This window comes from Thamnophis elegans, chromosome 4 (genome assembly GCF_009769535.1).
Source record: "Thamnophis elegans isolate rThaEle1 chromosome 4, rThaEle1.pri, whole genome shotgun sequence".
NCBI classification, from domain to species: Eukaryota; Metazoa; Chordata; class Lepidosauria; order Squamata; family Colubridae; genus Thamnophis; species Thamnophis elegans.
Window position 1 is genome coordinate 44,850,625 of NC_045544.1, and position 19,129 is coordinate 44,869,753.

A 19,129-nucleotide genomic window follows, 5' to 3' on the forward strand; every position below is an offset into this window, starting at 1 on the left:
GAAAGTCCCTGCTAGTGCTTGAGAAAGGACAAACATTTGGAGGCTCACTGGTTGCTTATGAGTACATTTTTCCAACAGATACCTGCACATAGCTGGTGTATAAGTAAAAGGTCAGACATAGTAAATGTATAGCGTTCTTTGATTAAAAGTTTGATCTTCCTTGCTTTCTCAAGCAAAACATTATAAACTGCAGAGTAACAAAGTCTCTGTGATACACACTGTTGTGTACTGTTCTCATAATGAATTCAACCTCAATACTGCCAAAATTATAAACTGACCACAAAAAACAAGGAGAGGTACTACATGCATAGACAACTTCAAGGGTGGCAAAAAAAAATCAAACAAAAAATAACATACAGAAGAAACAAGTCATAGACTAACCCATACATCCACAAGACATAAGCAAGACCTAAGACATAAGACAAGCACACAAACCAGTTCTATCTGGGCAGAACACGCTTAATGGCCAGCCATGAAATAAGATGCTACTGACAATGCAAGAAGGTGAAATTTGTTTGAGGGCCATCTTTTCCCAGTTATAGCCACCCAACCCATTGGAGCAGAGAGCAAGGGTGTTCGTTCCTTATGTTAATGAGATCCATGTAGGGGGACCAAGAAGGGTCTTCTCCATGGTGGCTATCTCCCTGTAGAACAGCATCCTTGAGGAGATAAGACCGTCAACCATCTTGATAGGCTTTTGAAAAGCTCTGAAAGCATGGTTTTACCAGAGGGGCTCAGGACCCCTGGGCAATATGGAGCCATCAAGTAGTTTGGTGATTGTTGTCACCAAGGAGGTAAGTGTTTATTGGGTTTTGTTATCTGAGGTTCTGTAAACTGTTAACTTCTGTAAACAGCCCAGAGTCAGTGAGTTGTGCAGGCATGTGCATTTTTTAAAAAAAAGTTGGAAAAGTATGAAGTATCTTGGAAACAGACTAGCTAGGGCCTCCAATAGGAAAAGCAAGCAACAGAATGCAGAAACCTGGCAGAGAAGACCACTTGTTTTTCTCTTACCTATATGCAAACAAGCACCCCTTCCTACATATGTACCCCCCATAGCTAATAGGTTGCTAGGTGCCATCTAGCAGAAGCAACTCCCCGTATCTAAATAATGGAATGCCACAGACTTACAATAAGCCTCAAAGGGTTATCCTGGTATCCTTTGCCCGTGCCTTTAACTAAGCGCTTGGCAAGGAAAGAAAGGACTTTCTTTCAATAGACTAAGTCATCAGCAGAGTTATCTGTACTTCTCCTGTTGAATTCCTGCCTGTCATAGACCCAATTCTAGGAAGCAAAGTGCAGATTTCGGGGACACACACACAAGCACACACACACCACTCATTGTTCCAGAACTGGAAAGAAGCGGATAGGATGGTTTCCTCCTCGGCAAAGCAAAACGGGCATAGAAGCTCCAGAGGAAGTTTGAACCAAGCCCTAAACTACAAGCCCCAGGGAAGGTGAAGGTATCGTTTTAACCGAGCGTGCATTGGCGTCGGAGCCGTCCCAACTCCGCTGCTCTGCGCTCACGACCCAGCCGCGTTGGTGTGTTGCTCAGCGGGAAGGGTGCTAAAGTGCGCCTCCGGAGAGCGGGCACGGCGCAGCGAAACGCGCCTTTCCCGCCTGCTCGAAGGTCCCTGCTGAAGCTCCGCTCCGAGCTTTTGCCGCCACCACCTCAACCGCGCGCGCTTCGGGAGCCGAATGGGTTTGGCAGAAGTTTCTGAGAAGCCAGCAAGAAACTCAAGAGCCAGCGGCTCGAGGAGCGCCTGCGCACTGCAGCGGCGCCAGATTTGGCGGGAGGGGGAGTGTCCAAAAAGCCTTTGTTAGATGGCATCTGTTTACAGAGTTACGCTTTCATCTCAACCTGTTTCCTCCTCCCCTCTCCGGCTCCTGAGAACTTAACAGCATAAGAACCCTTTTTTAAGAGACACATGCCAAGCACTGCTTCCAGCTGCATAAAGCCCTGTCCTCCCCGCCCGCCCACCCACCTCTCGCCTTTCCCCCCCAGTGACTAATGCAAGGATGGCCAGGAGACCTAGGCACAGGTAAAAAAAAAGGCAAAGACTGGAAAGGGCAAAGCAAATTACTTTGCAACGCCGAGGCATTTATTTTTATTTTGGTCGTTTCTCTCTCCGCTCTCTTGCTGGCTCTTTCGGTCTCTAGTTATGTTGGTAATGTGCGCGCGCGTACGTCTTGTTTTGTTTTAGATTCTTTGGGGCAAAAAGTTAAAAGGGTTGGAGAGAGATCGAGAACTGTGCACAGGGTTTAGAGGAAGCGTTCTCTGCCAGTTCACCTGTCAGGACGTGCGTTAAATCTCTGTATTTAAATAAAATGCTGCATTGAATCAATTGGTGCTTAGCAACTCACTTTCTCTGGGGCTACTTAAGATTTTCCCCCACCTCCGCCGCTTACTAGCGATTAGGAATAGATAATAACCCTCGGATCCGTGCAAAATTTCCAGAAGGAGTGGGTGAGCGTCCGACCGAGTTGCAAGTTGTAAGTGAGCCGAGATAATTTCAGTAAAGACTCGAGAGCCGTTCCAGCCTTGCAAGGGGGATCCGTTGCTTCCGACAATCGCGATCTTGGTTTGCGATCGTTTGGGGTTGCAGGAGGCGAGAGAGAGAGAGTCCAATCGTAACGCAAAAAGAGAGAGAGAGAGCAAAATGTCGGAGCTGCAGGTAGCCGATTCGGTTTTCATTCATTCGTCCTTTCATTCATTCTTCGCGGCTGGGTCAATGACAAGCAGGGTGGAAGGAAAAGTAAATGCCTTTTTGCAATTGTCGGTTTCTTTCGGGACCGCAAACCCATTGCCTTTGAATTTGGGTGCCTTGTTACTTTCTTTTTTTCTCAAGTGCTTGGCGGTGAAGTTTGCGTTTGCGTTGCACGCGCCGGTTTTACTTCTGCGGGAGTTTGAACTTTCCCTGCAGCGCGGCATGGGACGGTTTGGCACCGCAGGACAATGTTGCATTGGGGGAGGAAGGACTGGTGGTTTGTCAACTGTCACTTACTTGGTAATGGTGGAGTTTTTGACCTTACTTTGCAGGCCTGAGTTTGACAGTTTCTACAGAGGGGAACTCCCCCCCCCAAAAAAAAAACCATCCTGCTGAGGTGCTCGTATGTGGTGGCGGGTGATCGTCCGGGGCGAGGACGGCTTGTGGTTGCGGGGAAATGTTGCAGGGTGGAGGTGACTGAGGCTACCCGCTGCTTACTCCTTTTTGCCCCTTTGCTCTGCGATGGCATGCCAGCAGCCGGCGAAGCGAAAACCTGCGCCTCGTGGTCTACAGAAACGCTCGTTCAGTGCGGGGTTGTTTGCTTAAATTAGCTCGGGACAGCGTCCACGTGGAGTCCGGCTTGAAAAGTCTTTCTCTTTCGCCCTGAACGCGCCTTCTTTTCCGCTCAGTTTCCCTTGGCACGGAAAACGAAGGGCTAACCAACCTTTGGAACTCCGGAAAGTTCCGCTTTACTTCTAAGGAAGAGAAAGGAAAATAAAGCGAGGGCAGAGGAGGCAGTCTTGCAAAACCGCCTAAGGAATATACACTATATTGCCAAAAGTATTCGCTCATCCATCCACATAATCAGAAGCAGTTGTGAGCGAATACTACGTGTGTGGATATATATATCCGTTGCACGCATGCATGCCGACAACGTTGCTAATCCGGCTGGCAGAAACGATTTGGGGGTGGGAGGGGGATCAGTCTGCGCCCTGGCTATTTTATTTTGAGTGGTGGCACGCTTCCGAGCCGCACGCTCGCTGGCTTCCTCCGGGTGGAGATCCGCAGCACCGTGCGGGGAAGGAGCGGGGCTGTTACTGAGCTTTCACTTGCACTTGGTAGAAAGCGCTCGACTGCCAAAGGCGCCGTCTTCTCGACGCAAGCGCGGGACTTTCGGAGTATTTATTTTTAAGGCGATGTGTAATAATGTTTCCCGTTGCAAGAGCAAGGTTGAAGAGAAGGGTGGCAGTGGTGACGAAGACACCGCCTCCTCTGCTCCAGTGGGATTGGCGAAGGGCAATAGTTCCTCGTTGGCAACGGGCAGGACGGGCGGGGACACAGAAAATAAAAGCACCCGGGACTCGCTTCTTTCCAGCACCTGCCGGGCTAGAAGACTGTCGAGAAGGATCGCGAGTGACTTTCCTTCGGCTGACTGGCGAATTGCTCGCTTTTTCTTCAATCACAGTGACAGCGGTAGTAGTAATAGTAGTAGCTGTAGTAGTAAGCGGCAACAACAAATCACTTCCTCCCCGCCCCATCCCCACCCTCTCTCTCTCTCTTTCTCAAATTGGTTGCACAATTGAAGTTCCCTGGCAAGAGTATTCATGACAGTGTGTAGTATTTATGCACAAATTAGCTGGAGGAACGGTCTTAACCCTTTCCGTTTCTGTAGCCTGACACGTCATCTCAGACTGCTCTGAGCGATGGCCCGGTTATGGGTTCTAAAGATCAAAAACAGAAAAAGTGGATGGATGGAGGCTAGAAAGAAAGTTGGACTGCTTTTTTTTTTTGGTTGCAAAATGTGAGAGCATCTGAGTCACACCATCTTTATTATCTGGAAAACAAAAGAACAGTTATGGAACTTGGCTAAAGAGCCTATAGAATTGATGTGAAAATGGAAAGTAAGGGTTTTTTCCACATTGTCATGATTTTTATTGCCTTGATGCAACAAAAAGTGCAACTTGTTAGAAGGTAAAGCTTAAAACATACAATTAAAACCTATATCAACATCTGAGAGCAGAAAAAATATTCAACTGTTTTCACAGCTCATCAAGCCCCTGTTGCATGGAGTGCATACACACACACACACACACAATTAAATTATGCACATAAAGAAAACCTCAAATTCATTTTATGAAGGAACAGCCAAATCATATGATCAGCAATTTTTGCATGTCATCTGTTCATAAAACGTCATTTGATTGTAGGGTCAATTTCCTGGGAAGCAAGAGTTGCACTGGATTTAGTTTGGTTTTGAGTATTTTATACCAGTTTTACTGGTCTCTTGTGAGCACAAAATATATATACGTATTTGTAAAAATACTTAGAAAAATATAAAAAATTATTTAGAAATTAATAAATGGACTAGTTTACTTTAATCTGATTTATCAAAATGCATTTAAAAATGGCATTAAAGTGCATTCTATTAGCATATTGCCATAAGTACTCGTAAATCATCCATATTTTCTTCTCTATTTAGATACAATCTTTAGACTAAACTTTCAAAACTTATGTTTACATTTTCCAGTTGAAAATAAAGTGTTGCTCAATAGAATTTGAAGCAAGACAACCTTCATTGCAAAATACTTTGAATTTTACCAAACTACATGAATTAAACTGGATGTTTTAGTCATTTCTGCTCTCGTATTAGCTTTGAAAAAATGCTGGAGCAATCAGCGGCTGAAGAATATTAGATGGGATTGAGGTAGCCGTAGTAGAGATTTTTTAATAGCACCTTGAAGCGCATCCGGAGATCGACAGGTAGCCAGCGCAGCTCGCGGAGGATAGGTGTTATGCGGGTGAACCGAGGTGCACCCACAATCACTCGCGCGGCCGCATTCTGTACTAGTAGGAAAAACCTCCGATTGTATTCTTTTTAGAGATACCTGTACTTGGCCATGAATTGTGAACTTTTTGTCATTGAAGAGTTAAACAAAACAAACTGACTAGTTGAATTTATTTTGCATGATTGTTGACCTTGGGCACTTCGAGGCTACATTGCCATGCATATGTGCAAATTGACCCTCTTTAGAGTCATCTTCAAAGAATTTAGTAGCATATATCCTTGTAAAATATGTCTGCTCTTTTTTCAAGTGCATAGAAATTTCGCTTAGTACATATAAGTGGTAGGTGAGAATGACTTTGGGAGACAGGAGAAAGAACAGCAGACTAGACAAACAGAAAAATTAGTGTCCACAGAAGGACACATGGCATGAGAGGCTTTTCAGAAGGGATCCTCCTAGTTTTCTGCAGCATAAAAAGGGAGGAGGGGGAAATATTTCAGACCTGCAAGAATCTATTATGTATCCCTATAATAAAGGTAGAGCTAATATTCATTATGGTGTTTCTTGCCTGCACTACATTGAAGGGCGAACAGTGTAGTTTGAACTGGGATCATCATGTCTGGTCTGCAGAAAACTTGAAGATAAACAAATGGTGGGAAAAATAGAGAAAGTTCTCGCTCTGCTGCCATCTAGTGGCCCTCTAGATTTTTGCAGGCTAGACACTAGTCCTAATTTTAAATTAGTAAAAATATGATTCCCAAACTCTGTGGCCCCGAATTCCAGACTGAATTCACAGGTTCACAGACAGTGGAATATTTTACACTGTGTTAATAAATGGAACTGTTTGCGGATTGATTGTGGTATGCCAAGACACCAAAGCACACAGTGTGGGAATCACTAGAGTGCTATAAACTGAGGAAGCTAGTAAACTTCTACAAGAGTTATTGTACTAGAGTTATTCTGCATAAGAGGTTATTCAGTAATATGACAGTAGGATAGTACAAAATACTAACCTGAAAATGTCAAAACTTGATTTTCATCTGAAAATTAAAATGTGGATTTTATTTTTTTACCTCTTTGTGAGGTGTTCTTTGAATGATTTGGTATAAGGATTCCAAATATGTACTTGGGCAAAGAACACAGCCTCTGTTCCCTTTATTGTCCTAAACATTGTATTTTAATTTGAAACCATCATTGGCTGAACAGCTGCCAAATGTGTAATTTACCACTGATCTAACAGCATGAGCAGGTCTAAACATGCATAGTAAGCAGAAGGTTGCCAACCTTTTGCTTGTATCTGTGGATACCAGAAACAGCAGAACCAGTTCAGAATACTAGAACAGAATGCAGAACAAAATCTTGTCATGCAGCTTTCCAGACAATTAACCCTATAACCTTTGCAAAAGTTGTTGTCTTTTGCTAACTTTTTGTAGAACCTGTGATATTGAAATTAAACTCTCCCCTTCAATGTTCTGTCTTAATTTTGCTTTCTGTATTTTATTTCTTCAGCATATATAGCAGTGATGATGAGGATGAAGATGTCGAGCTATACGATCATGACTACGATGGGTTGCTCCCCAAGGGTGGAAAACGTCATTTAGGGAAAACACGATGGACCCGAGAGGAGGTAAACTGGCTTCATACTAAGGGTCTGTAGAAGACAAGAATTTTAGTAACATTTGTGGCTGGCTTCTCAAACAAGTGGATAAATATAACCTTTTGGTTAATAAATATGAAGCTGAACACTTACTTTTCTTTTCTTTTAGGTTGCCATGATTAGGCCTGTGTCTAAAAACGCAGAGTTTGCTTTACAAAACAAACCACACATAAGTAGTTTAGAAACAAGCAATACCTTTTGAGAGGGAAATGATATATAATGTTGATGTTGGGACCTACTCACACTGGTGCCAGTTGTGAAAGTGAGGTGAAAATAGGATCCGTTAAAAAGACAATGGACAAATGAAGACCCGCTAGTTTAGAAGGAAAAATGATAGAGACGTACTGACTGAATTATTATTATATTGACTTGGAAGCCTGAGAAGAGTTAGGCAGTGGAAATTCTATTTCCTACTCATTTTCCATAAAAATCACCACAACAGTAATCATGTCTTTGTATGTTGGTTTGTATGAAAAACGGAGGTGGTTGTAGGGTGAGGCACTGCTTCAGCTATTTTGAATATAGGGTTCAATCTGTTGCTACAGATAATGGCTGATTTCATAGCAGTTGGTCAACTGCAATAAGGTGTGTAGAAATTGGCATTATGCATGTGATAGAAAATACATAGAAGCCATTGGCAACATCAGTATTATGTGTGGCAGGGATTTATATGTCATGCTTTGGTTGGTTTCCATCATTTCATAGGGTCAGGCCCTGAGGCAATAATACATAAACCAATTCTTCTCATTTCTAATGATTGCCATAAAAGAAACAAAGACTGGAATTTCTTTCAGCCACAATTAACAGTGCATAACCTTTATCCCCTTGTAGACAGATAATCAATTAAAGGTATTACAAGGAGAGTCACCCTCTTAGTTTCCACAGCGTTTGTATAGGATGGGTAATGCCTAGGTTTGCACATTATACTTAGCTAGATGGTGCCCTGTTTTCAGCTTCCCAGTTGTTATCAGGAAGCAAATTCAGCCAGCTGTGGCTAACTCCGTAGCAGTAGCAATAGCAGTTAGACTTATATACTACTTCATGGTGCTTTACAGCACTCAGCGGTTTACAGAGTCACCATATTGCCCCCAATAATCTGGGTCCTCATTTTACTGATCTGGGAAGGATGGAAGGCTGAGCCAACTTTAGTCGGTCAGGATCAAACTCCTGGCAGTAAGCAGAGTTAGCCTGCAATACTACATTCTAACTACTGCACCACCATGACTCATAAATGTTCATGTTCAATCATAAATCATAGTTAAACAGACAGTGGCTTAAAATGAAGTGTGAACGAGGACAATGTTTAAAATATGTTTCAGACTTCAAGAAGGAATTAATTTCAAAATGGAAACAAAATATAAGGCTGTCCACTTATTAAAATTGGTGTTAAGCTTAAAACATTATTTGAGTATGTTTAAATAAAGTTTCTAAATAACTGAATTTTAGGTTTAGAGCAGTGGTTCTTAGGATATTAATAGTGTTTACCACTTAACAAAATAATAGGAATACAGTAATCTTTTTAGAAAGCTAAATTTTAAGAATTGAATGATTAGCATTTTTAATTCACGTGTGTAATGTACTCCCAATTTCTTTGACACAGTTAAAATGCTAAATTTGCAACACTGTGTGCTGGCAATAACTTCAGCTGACTTTTTGCTAAACACTCCAATTTTCATATTTAGTTTGCTTTAATTTCACTAACACATTGATACGTAAACATTGACAGGTCATTTTGCCAATGATTTTATAAAAACTTAGGTTGTTGCTGCACTATTTGGCAATTCTCCAAAATAGCCTCTGCGGCTTAATATTGTGCTTTCTAAACCCTTGCTTGACGTTACTGGGTCAAATAATCACAAGGAAGTAGTCATCAACATTGCAACAAATTAGTACTTTTTAAAATAGGGCCACAGAGAATAGTTTAAGGATGATTGTTGTGCTGTTCAAACCAATGATTTGGTTAAGTTAGTTGAATATGGTTTCAGTTAAAGCAGCAGCCCGCAGCCTCCTGGGCACCAGGGATTGGTTCTGTGGAGAAAGGTTTTTCCAAGGTTTTGCATGCTGCTTGCATCCCGCGGATGAGGCTTCATTTGTTTGCGCAGCCCAGTTGCTGGCATGCTGCAGACTGGTGCCTGTCCACAGACTGGGAGTTGGGGACCCCTGAGTTAAAAATCTCTTTCGTCATGCTTTGCGTGTTAAACCCAACACACTTTTAGTAATAGCACAAGACAATATTCCGGGTGGAACAAAGCTTTCCATTCGCAGTCACATTTTTTATTAACATATTTGTGAAATAGACATATGTTAGACTTTAGAGTTCAGTGGTTATTGTCTCATCATTTAACAGTGTTAATTGGGACTGGAATTTCCATCCCTAAGCAATCTGGTAGTAAAACACAATGTGATGCAATCCCCTGTTTAACTATGTGAATTCTGGCAGTTCCCAGCTACCACTGTTAAGCGGAGCCTTGCAGGTCCTTAAGAAAGGACATAACGTATTTGTGACGTCTGACTTCCTGCCAGCTTCCCCATTAATTTTGCTGATGGAGAAGATTGCAAATCATGAATCATGTGATTCATGAGATACTACAATGCCTTGAGTTTGAGGACTGTTATAGTAACACTAATTCAGCACTGTCATAAGTTCAGTGCTGAGCAAGTGATTGCTAACTGAGGATCACCTGTAGCATAAAAAGAAAGTGCTTATCTGGAGTAGTTCACAAGATAATGTTGGCACTATCATGGTGAAGGCCATTCTTTTTCTGTCTTGTATGATTACAAATACAGTTATTGCAATCAAATATAAGTTGAAATCCAGATGGATTAATGATTACCAAAACATTATAATTAACTTCATATTCATTGAACTTTCCAGTTACACTAATTCCTTTGTACTGTAAATTAAATAACTTCAAAACAAATAGTGCCAATATAGGAAGTGATTAGAGCAGTCTTCCTCAAATCCAGCCTTTTGGATAAGATGAACTACGGGTTCGTGATTTTCAGTTAGCATAGCTGATAACTTTGTTGAAATTGGGGACTGTGGTCAAACTGTCTGGAGAACAGCAAATTAGAGGATGCTGGGGTGTGAAACTTGATCTGTGGGATACTGTATTTCGTATTTCTTTCTTCATTTTATTTTTGCTCTTCATTGTTGGCTTGGACAGTTCACTGTGAGAGGCTACATTGCAGTTGCTGTCCAGAAGATTTCTCCCATTGAATTCTTCTCACATAGTAAAATGAACCTAACCAATCAACTATCTCCAGCTAGTGATATAGATGCCAGACATCATGGAAATTGGATGTCTACAATGGCAGATCTGTTTGCTGTATATACATGGTTTAAGTCAATGTGTGGATAAGTCAAATAAATGCATCTACACAGCTATACCTTCAAGATACTGTTAAGATGCCATAACTAATGTGTGATGCATTTGATTCTTGTTTAAAAGGCAGGCTAGTCAACCAGGTTACTCGATTTTGGTGTTTGCTATTTGCAACCATATTAGTCAACTTCTGACAAGCAAGTCATTTGGGAAAAACCAGATTTGCTTATAACTTCTTATTTCACTTAGCAGCTATAGTGATTCACTTAACAACCAAGGCAAAAAGATCATAAGAGCAGACTGACTCACTTAATAACCACCTGTTTAGCAATGAAAATTCTGGTCCCAATTGTGGTTGTAAGTGGAGACGACCTGTAGTGGTTGGTACCAGTTGATAACCCAACTTCTTCACTGTTACAGTTTGTTTCATCCCAACCTTTGACTTGACTGAATATAATAAAGCATATGATGCATTCAAGTCTCAAATGGGGTGTGTACCTAGGAATGCAGCAATAGGTCAGCCCTATTGTTCATATGCTCCAACAAACCCAATTCTCTGCCAATGTCAAGCTGATAAGGTGAAATTGTGAAAAGTTATACATTTTGGATTCCTTCCATCAGTTGTCTTTAAAATAAATTGTAATCATGGTTGATTACCATTGAATTATAGGAATTCTGGCTTCTCCAGAATAGTAAGCATATGCATACATCCCTGGCTATTTCCATCCACACACATATTTCACCTTGAACTTCTGATGATGCAGTCAATGCATATATAAATGGATGGAGAGAGAAATGGGCAGAATCTATATCATGTTCTTTTTCTGAAGACAAAGCTCAGGCATATTAAAAAGAAAAAAAGCAATTGACCTTTAAAAGTTACATAAATAATAATAATAAATATAATAATAAAATTACATAAATTTTCCTGACTTCTGTGGCAGTTTGATCTTCATCAAGCATGCTAAGTTTTCAGTGCTGATTTCAGCTTAGCTTATCAGATGAAAGCTTTCCAAATATAAAATGTCACACTGTTTTCACTGAAAATTACCCGGTTGAGAAATGGGGAAGAAAAAGACTACCGTGTTGCCTCAAACAATTAACTTGGAAATCTCACCTTTCATGTTTATGGAAAGAAGCAAGAATATTCAACAATGCATAATGTTAATTCTGTCTTTTCCCTGTTTTGAAATGAAACCCAAAAATAATGAAATTTATATTACTGTCTTAGGATGAGAAGCTAAAGAAACTTGTGGAGCAGATGGCACAGAAGATTGGAAAGTTATTGCCAATTTCCTTCCTGTAGTAGGCCTCTTTTCTGTTTATAACCACACATTTATCAGTGTGCAAGGAGAGAAGTTGTTTCATAATTACAGATGGAGGACTAAATAGGCATTTGGGAGACTTGCAGAACTCAAATTTATATACACTTCTTTCACTTCTCATGTGAAATAAAAGACGGAAAATAAAGAGCCTTTGCGGGGAGATTTTATGTACAACAGATGGCCGATACATCATAGATTTCACATAGTGAAACAACACATAGTGATCTTGGGTTGCTGCCGCTTGTTAATTCTATAAAGAAGGTTGCCGAAATGCTAAAGGCGTAATATATTAGTAAGAATAGCTTGCTTTTATTGGATCGATAAATATGATCAAAAATTAAAATGCCGTCAGTTATGAAAAACTACAACTACGCGCCTGGGATCTGAAACAGCTGGCTTCCAACAATGTGTAGCTGCGTATCTGTTTTACTTCTCTCTGTACCACTGTACTTATTCTTGTAGCTGTACAGATGGTATCTTGAGCAGTAAAACAAAAAAGATAGTGGAACCCTGCAATAAACATTGGCAGTTTAGATATTTCTGGATGACATATTAACACTGTAACATTTTCTAATAATTTGCTTTGGATTTTGTTCTAGAATCGGACGGATGTACAGTGCCAGCATCGATGGCAAAAGGTGCTAATCCAGAACTTATAAAAGGCCCATGGACTAAAGAAGAAGATCAGCAAGTAGGTTTGAGTAATTTGGATTTTACTGCTTCCTTAATATTTACTATTGTGTCTAAACAAGATGTATTCCAAAGTAAAAACTTACCATTTATATAGAGCATTGCCTCCCCCCCCCCACCTTATTACTACAGAATTTTTTTTTTTTACAGGTTCTCATGCGTCCTTGAAAACTTACCAGCATTTTAAATTGTTCCATGGGGTAGCCGTAGTGTAGAATGTTTCAGAGATCGAGCTGTAACTAAGTACATTCAACAGCAACTATAAGGGGAGTGAAGGATGGAAGCAGTGTCTCAATATAAGCCATGCCTCTTTTGTATATGCACAATGTTATGGATATGAAAAGGGACGAGCAGCATGATACTGCTTTTATCATTCTGGTGAAAGCAGCAAGCTTCCTATAAGTATAGCCAAACACATTGTGGTGTAATTATTTAAGTATTAATTAAAACTTTTCCCAAAAAAGTATTTAGCAGGTAGCAGTTACTTATTTTTGAAATTATATTCACAATAACATAGGTTCTATTTTATTTTTATATTGCAGAGGTATTCTCTCTAAACCTTGCCTATTGTTACACACATATCATATTAAGCAAACAGTCTGTTATACTCTTCAGAAAACTGTTTTATTTACAATGCATGGTATGATCTTGTATTTAAATTAAAGCTTCTGTGCTTAATATGGCTGACTCATCAGAAGAGAGCGCTTATAAATTGTTATTTTGGTGGATTAATGAATTTCAAATACAGAGTAAAACCCACCAGACTGAATATCATTTCGCTTCAGCTGATTGTTTCTTAGCATTGGAATCATCCAAAGCAGGTTGAAGGAGGGAGGTAGACTCCCTCATTGAAGTATATTGCAAATTAGGGAACTTGTTTATAAGTTGAAATTGGAATTCATCATGGTTTTTTTTAAATTAAGATTTCTCTAATCAGGCAACAGACAAATATTGATGCAGTATAGTGATCTCAGTTAGGCTGTATATAACACTTAGGGTGCCTCAGTGGCTAGCTGAGCTTATTGATCAGAAAGGTTGCAGTTCAAATCCCTAGAGCACACAACGAAGTGAGCTCCCATTACTTGCCAGCTTCTCCCAACCTAGCAGTTCGAAGCATGTAAAAATGCAAGTAGAAAAAATAGGGACTAAATTGGTGGGAAAGGTAACAGCTGTTCCATGCGCCGTTGGCATTTACACATGCTGGCCACATGACCACAGAAACATCTTCGGACAGCGCGGCTCCTTGGCTTTGAAACAGATGAGCACCACCCCTAGAGTTGGGAATGACTAGCACATACGTATGAGGTGAACCTTTACCTTTACTTTTAACTACTGGAGATAGTTTTTTTTATCGTTGTTGTTTATTTGCAGGTAATAGAGCTTGTACAGAAATATGGCCCTAAACGCTGGTCTGTCATCGCCAAGCATTTAAAGGGAAGGATTGGGAAACAATGCAGAGAGCGTTGGCACAACCATTTGAATCCAGAAGTGAAAAAAACATCATGGACAGAGGAAGAAGATAGAATTATTATCAGGCACACAAGAGGCTTGGAAACAGATGGGCAGAAATCGCAAAGTTGCTACCTGGACGGTAAGGTCAGAACATAACGATTGAAAAGAAACCTGGATGGAGTGGAGAGATTCTGGCACTTCTGTTCTGCACTTTAAAGAGTTAATGTTGGTATCAGTTGCATTATGCTACATCAAATAATAGACAAGTCTGTCATGTTTAATTTCACTTACAATTTTTTGAAGTTTATTTAGTTCTACTGTATATACTTATTTAAAAGCTACAGAATTTAGATGCACTTTTGTGCATATTTTTAATACATTTTTATATCCAGTTTTTGTAATGCATGCTTTTGCAGCAATGATTTTTTTTGCTTAATATACATTTCCCTATTCTATTTTTTGTTTTAAGTTTTTCATACAAGGTCAGACTGAAGCCCGTGAGTTGGGGGTACCATTAGATCATAGCATTGTATGTTAACAGTAGAAGGGCTAAAATACACAGCTATACATCTTAAAGGTGTGTTTTAGCACCAACAAAGAAGTGGGAATAATCAAGTTAACAATTTTGTGAAGTAAAACACTTGATTTCCATATTCTTTCCCTTCAGAACCACAGATTCCCTCTAAATGATCCCAGTCATACATCCCCCCCAAAAAAATGATTTAAAAAAAATTATTATGAACCCTCAGCCTCCCAAAACACCTGCCCTTGCCTTAATGTCTGCAAAATACTATCACAAAGTCTAGAGAAATGCAGGTATCAAGGGAAAAAACTATGCACACAGGAGTATGAAGTATAACTTACATAACATTGTGAACTAAGTCAGTTTTCCCATTTACATTTTGTGTGATTGCAGGATACGTTAGATAAGATGTATGTTTTGTGTTGAGTCTTTATTGATAGAGCTTCTTTTTAGAGGCCATTTTCTCAATTATGTCTGATCTATAAATTCCCTCATATGATTGCATAGATCATCTCCTGTATCGTAGCAAGCAAGAAGCATTGTACTTAATACTTCTATAACAATTAAAATTAGATGAGAAGGGACACTGGCTTATGGATATTTCTATCAGTGCTGTATAGAGATCCATGTCTGCTATTCAGATTCCTGTGGATCCAAAAAAAGGGGGAAGCATAATCAACTTCCTTTTTTTTCTCTAATTAATGTACAAAGCGCTTGTAGTGAACATATTTTTCATAATGCAATAGCATATTTTGACTTCTTTTAAAGATTGCAAAAAATTCCTACCAGAGACTGCCTATTGTTATGATCAAGCTATGCTAGAGTGGACCAACACTTAGGCAATCCATTTTTCTGATGAGAATGTGGAAAAGCTGGAAATAGGTCCAGTATAGTAGTCAACAGATAACAATAATTGTTTTGTCCCTGTAACCAGACGTAGTATATAAGACCTGTTACCACCTTGCTGTTTGTAGACTACCTTAACACTCTTCTAAAAGAATTTACCAAGTTTACCCAGTTTCCCTAGGCTTCTAAATGTAACTGAGAACCAAAATGGATGGGTTACAGGAGGTTTGTGAGAGTAAATACAGATATTATAATACAGCTGCCATGACTTTAGAGATTAGGGAAGTGACTAATTCCATCCGTTCCTTTAACCACTTCTAGCCTCATGAGGAACTTGGGAAGAATAACTTATTTTCGCAAGGTTACATATATTTTTTCAATGTGTTCATAAAGTTCTTGTTAAATTCAAGCAACATTAATAATGCTATGGATTCTTATTACTCACGTATTTCTCAGGTGGATGCCTGTTGGGATATCTCCATATAGAACTTGAATTCAAGCAGCTAATTCTTTCATTAGTTGGTTGATTCATTAGTCTGGAGGGTGGGAGGAGGCAATTCTTTTTGCATTGAATATGTGCATTGGCTTTCATGCACGGTTCCTTTTAGCATGGCAAATTTCCCTTTATATTTCACAAGCAAAAAGCCCTGATACATTATACCAAAAAACCAGGAAGTTGCTCCCATGTCCCCATTTGAACTTATGTTAGGGATTGCAGTGTCTGGGATGTGGAGAGGGCTAACATGAGTTGATTTCAGCAAGAGATTTGCTTTGTATGCAGTTAGGTATTATTGTATTTTGTGGTCGTTAAAAAGAGACGGAGGAATAACTAAATGCAGAGTGAAATAAGCATCTTGAAGCTGCGTAGGAAGCTCCTTATTAGAGTTCTGAAATGTAAGTAAATCTCATAGTAATAAATAATTGTTTCCTCCCAGTCAACACAATCAGCTCTGAAAATTCTATTTGGTGCAATATATATATATATATGTATATATATTCTTTCGCCAATGTTCTTGTGCAGAACGATAATGCTATCAAAAACCATTGGAATTCTACAATGCGTCGAAAGGTTGAACAAGAAGGTTATCTTCAAGAGTCCTTCAAAAATCAACCAGTCTTCAGGTTTTCAAAGAACAGCCATTAATGGGTTTTACCCATACTCCACCTTCTGTGCATCTGGCAACAGACACTCAAGCCGCAGTGGCCAGTGACTATTCGTATTACCATATTTCTGAGACGCAAAATGTAAGCTAATGGAAACAGTTGGATTAAAAGGTTCTCAGTAGTTGAAATAGTGCAGTTGCATCCATGATGTAATTTGACAGTATTACTGTATCTTGTTTGGATATGAGGCATCTGTGATCCAAAGTACCAATGAGGTTACGTAGCTTTTGGTTGGATCAACAGTACAGCATTACAGACTCCTAGATTATACTGGGTGGCCAGGAAAAGTGCTAATTAGGATTCTCAGTTAACTTGTAGAGTTTATGTAAATGTATTGCACTAACCAGAGAGATTTGCACATAGGATTGCCTTCTGAAAGCAGGCCCATATTGACTTTACTGAAAATAAAGTCTGATTAAAATGGAACTCCTTTTGCCTGAACTTCTGTAGAATCGCTCTCTAAATTGCTTCTTCTTGTAAGCAACTCTTATAAGTAAATATGTTCAGATTGCACCATATTTTTGACTCTAGATCACAGTGGAGTAAATGCAGAGAGGCATCTATTATCTTGTTTTGATGATACTGTAAATTTTTTAATTTTAATAATACATTGGACGTTAATGCAAAGAAAAAACTTTGGATCTAAATTTGTACTTTTCTCCTAATCTGTACATCTGCAAGTTTATAAACTGGCTAAAGACCAAGTAATTAGCTTATGCAAATACACTGCACATGGATATATACCATAATCATTACTAATTGCATAAAATAGATCTAAGAAAAATGTAATTGGTTATTACACATGGAATAATTTTAAAGTATATTAAAAACTATTCAAAATTTGCCAGGACTCAGAAAATGTCAACTTATAAGACATGTATATTTTCTTTGGGTTTTTAATTTTAACTTTGATAACATTTGAGGTAAAATGAAATGTTGAGGTGAAATGCACTTGGATAGCAAAATTTTATTTCAGGACTTGGTGAGATGTGGGTAGCATCACATGGTTGTGCATTTTTATATAACACAATAGGTAATTTTGTTCTGTTGTTCATATCTGAGCTGCAATATAGAACATTCTAGATTCACTACCATAATGGTTTATCCATATTTTATTGTTAACTTTTATGAAGCATTAGGGTCTATTGTAAACCAGCAATTAATTCTGAAAGGCAAGAACAGAATTCTTTAATTTCTGGCTGGATATGGTTTTTTTAAAAAATTATCATTTTAGGAGTGGCCCTAATTGTAATGGTCGTGATGCCACCAATTTGTTAGGGTTGTTTTTGTTACTAATTACCTGGCAATTTGAGAACTTCCTTGTAATTTTTTATTAAAATTATTAACTTCAAAAGATCATAAAGTTGCATTTCCAGGAAATAGAATGATTAATGTGAAGGCTTTTATTGTTTCTTTAAGCCAGCTATGTAATTGGGAAGTATTTTAGCATGACAAATAATTAATGTTTTTTTTATTTGTGTTTTGTTTTGTTCATTTTTTTGGTATAGGTCTCTCCTCAGATCCCATATCCAGTAGCACTTCATGTAAATATTGTTAATGTACCCCAGCCAGCTGCTGCAGCTATTCAGGTAAATGATTTTAAAGATAATTTGAAGAGTCAATTTGATGTAGATCTAATGTGCAAATTAGATACAAATACTTCATTTTGCAGTCAAGCAAAAGCAAAGCTCTTTCATGTTTTATGGGAAATGTTAAAGAAATAACTTTGTAGATAAAATGTCATGAGTAGATCTACTGCTAGCAAATTCTATTCCAGTCTTGAAAAGATGTGGAATTCTGGGAGTTGAAGTCTACACATTTTCAGCTTTACAAGTTAGGGAAATGCTGGTTTAGAAGAAACTGGCTGAGCAACATATACTCAGATTTGGTGAAGAAAAACTGCAAAAACAGAAGGAGGAAATATATTCCAGGAAAGGAGGCATACTTCGTTGAATTTAACCTCTAATTTGCTGAACCCAGTTATCAGGCAAACCAGTGTTATATTTTCATTCTAAAAAGGAGATCAGAGAGGATGCAATGTTGAAATGAGAAGTGAAAAGTTACAAGTCACTCCAGAATGATAACTTCAGTCTCATGTTCTCAACATGAATCTCTGTAAAGGTTTAGTGGAGACATTCTTCAGTCAGTAGAAGTCTCTTAGGCCTATCTACAACATGGCACGGGCCATTCTTATCATGGTGACTGCAGGATCTGGCTGAGCCTTTACTTTCTCTTTTCCCTTAACTCTTAATTTCAGAGACACTATAATGATGAAGACCCTGAGAAAGAAAAACGAATAAAGGAATTAGAGTTGCTACTAATGTCGACTGAGAATGAACTGAAAGGGCAGCAGGCATTACCAGTAAGAATGTCACCATGTACTTGGATGGAGGGATAGCAGCTTTACCCCAGTGCTTCTCTTCACTTTTTCTCTCTCTTCCTCTTCCTTCATTTTTCTCTCTTTTTATATGATACTAATTGAGATTCTATTTCCATTGACTGGGACAAAATATTATAGCCTTCTTACCTGATTTATGCTGAGATGAAATATGAGATATGAATAACTTACATTACTTTGCATAATGGAAATGTAGTATCTAACTCTTGCATTTTGTTTCTCCATGATGCATTTCTTCAGCTACATCTTATTTTGTCCTG

At 39.1% G+C, this 19,129-nt stretch overlaps 1 protein-coding gene across 1 annotated transcript in view; it reads left to right on the forward strand.

Moving 5' to 3' along the window:
- The first annotated feature begins 2,016 nt into the window (after positions 1–2,016).
- The window catches only part of MYB (MYB proto-oncogene, transcription factor), a 45,388-nt gene continuing 28,275 nt past the window's right edge, over positions 2,017–19,129 (forward strand). The window contains 13 exon segments of the mRNA XM_032216600.1: positions 2,017–2,039; positions 6,998–7,115; positions 11,703–11,730; positions 11,733–11,773; positions 12,396–12,435; positions 12,438–12,487; positions 13,858–14,011; positions 14,014–14,077; position 14,157; positions 16,329–16,446; positions 16,449–16,552; positions 17,980–18,060; positions 18,729–18,833. Coding sequence (XP_032072491.1) covers positions 2,017–2,039; positions 6,998–7,115; positions 11,703–11,730; positions 11,733–11,773; positions 12,396–12,435; positions 12,438–12,487; positions 13,858–14,011; positions 14,014–14,077; position 14,157; positions 16,329–16,446; positions 16,449–16,552; positions 17,980–18,060; positions 18,729–18,833 — 927 coding nt within the window.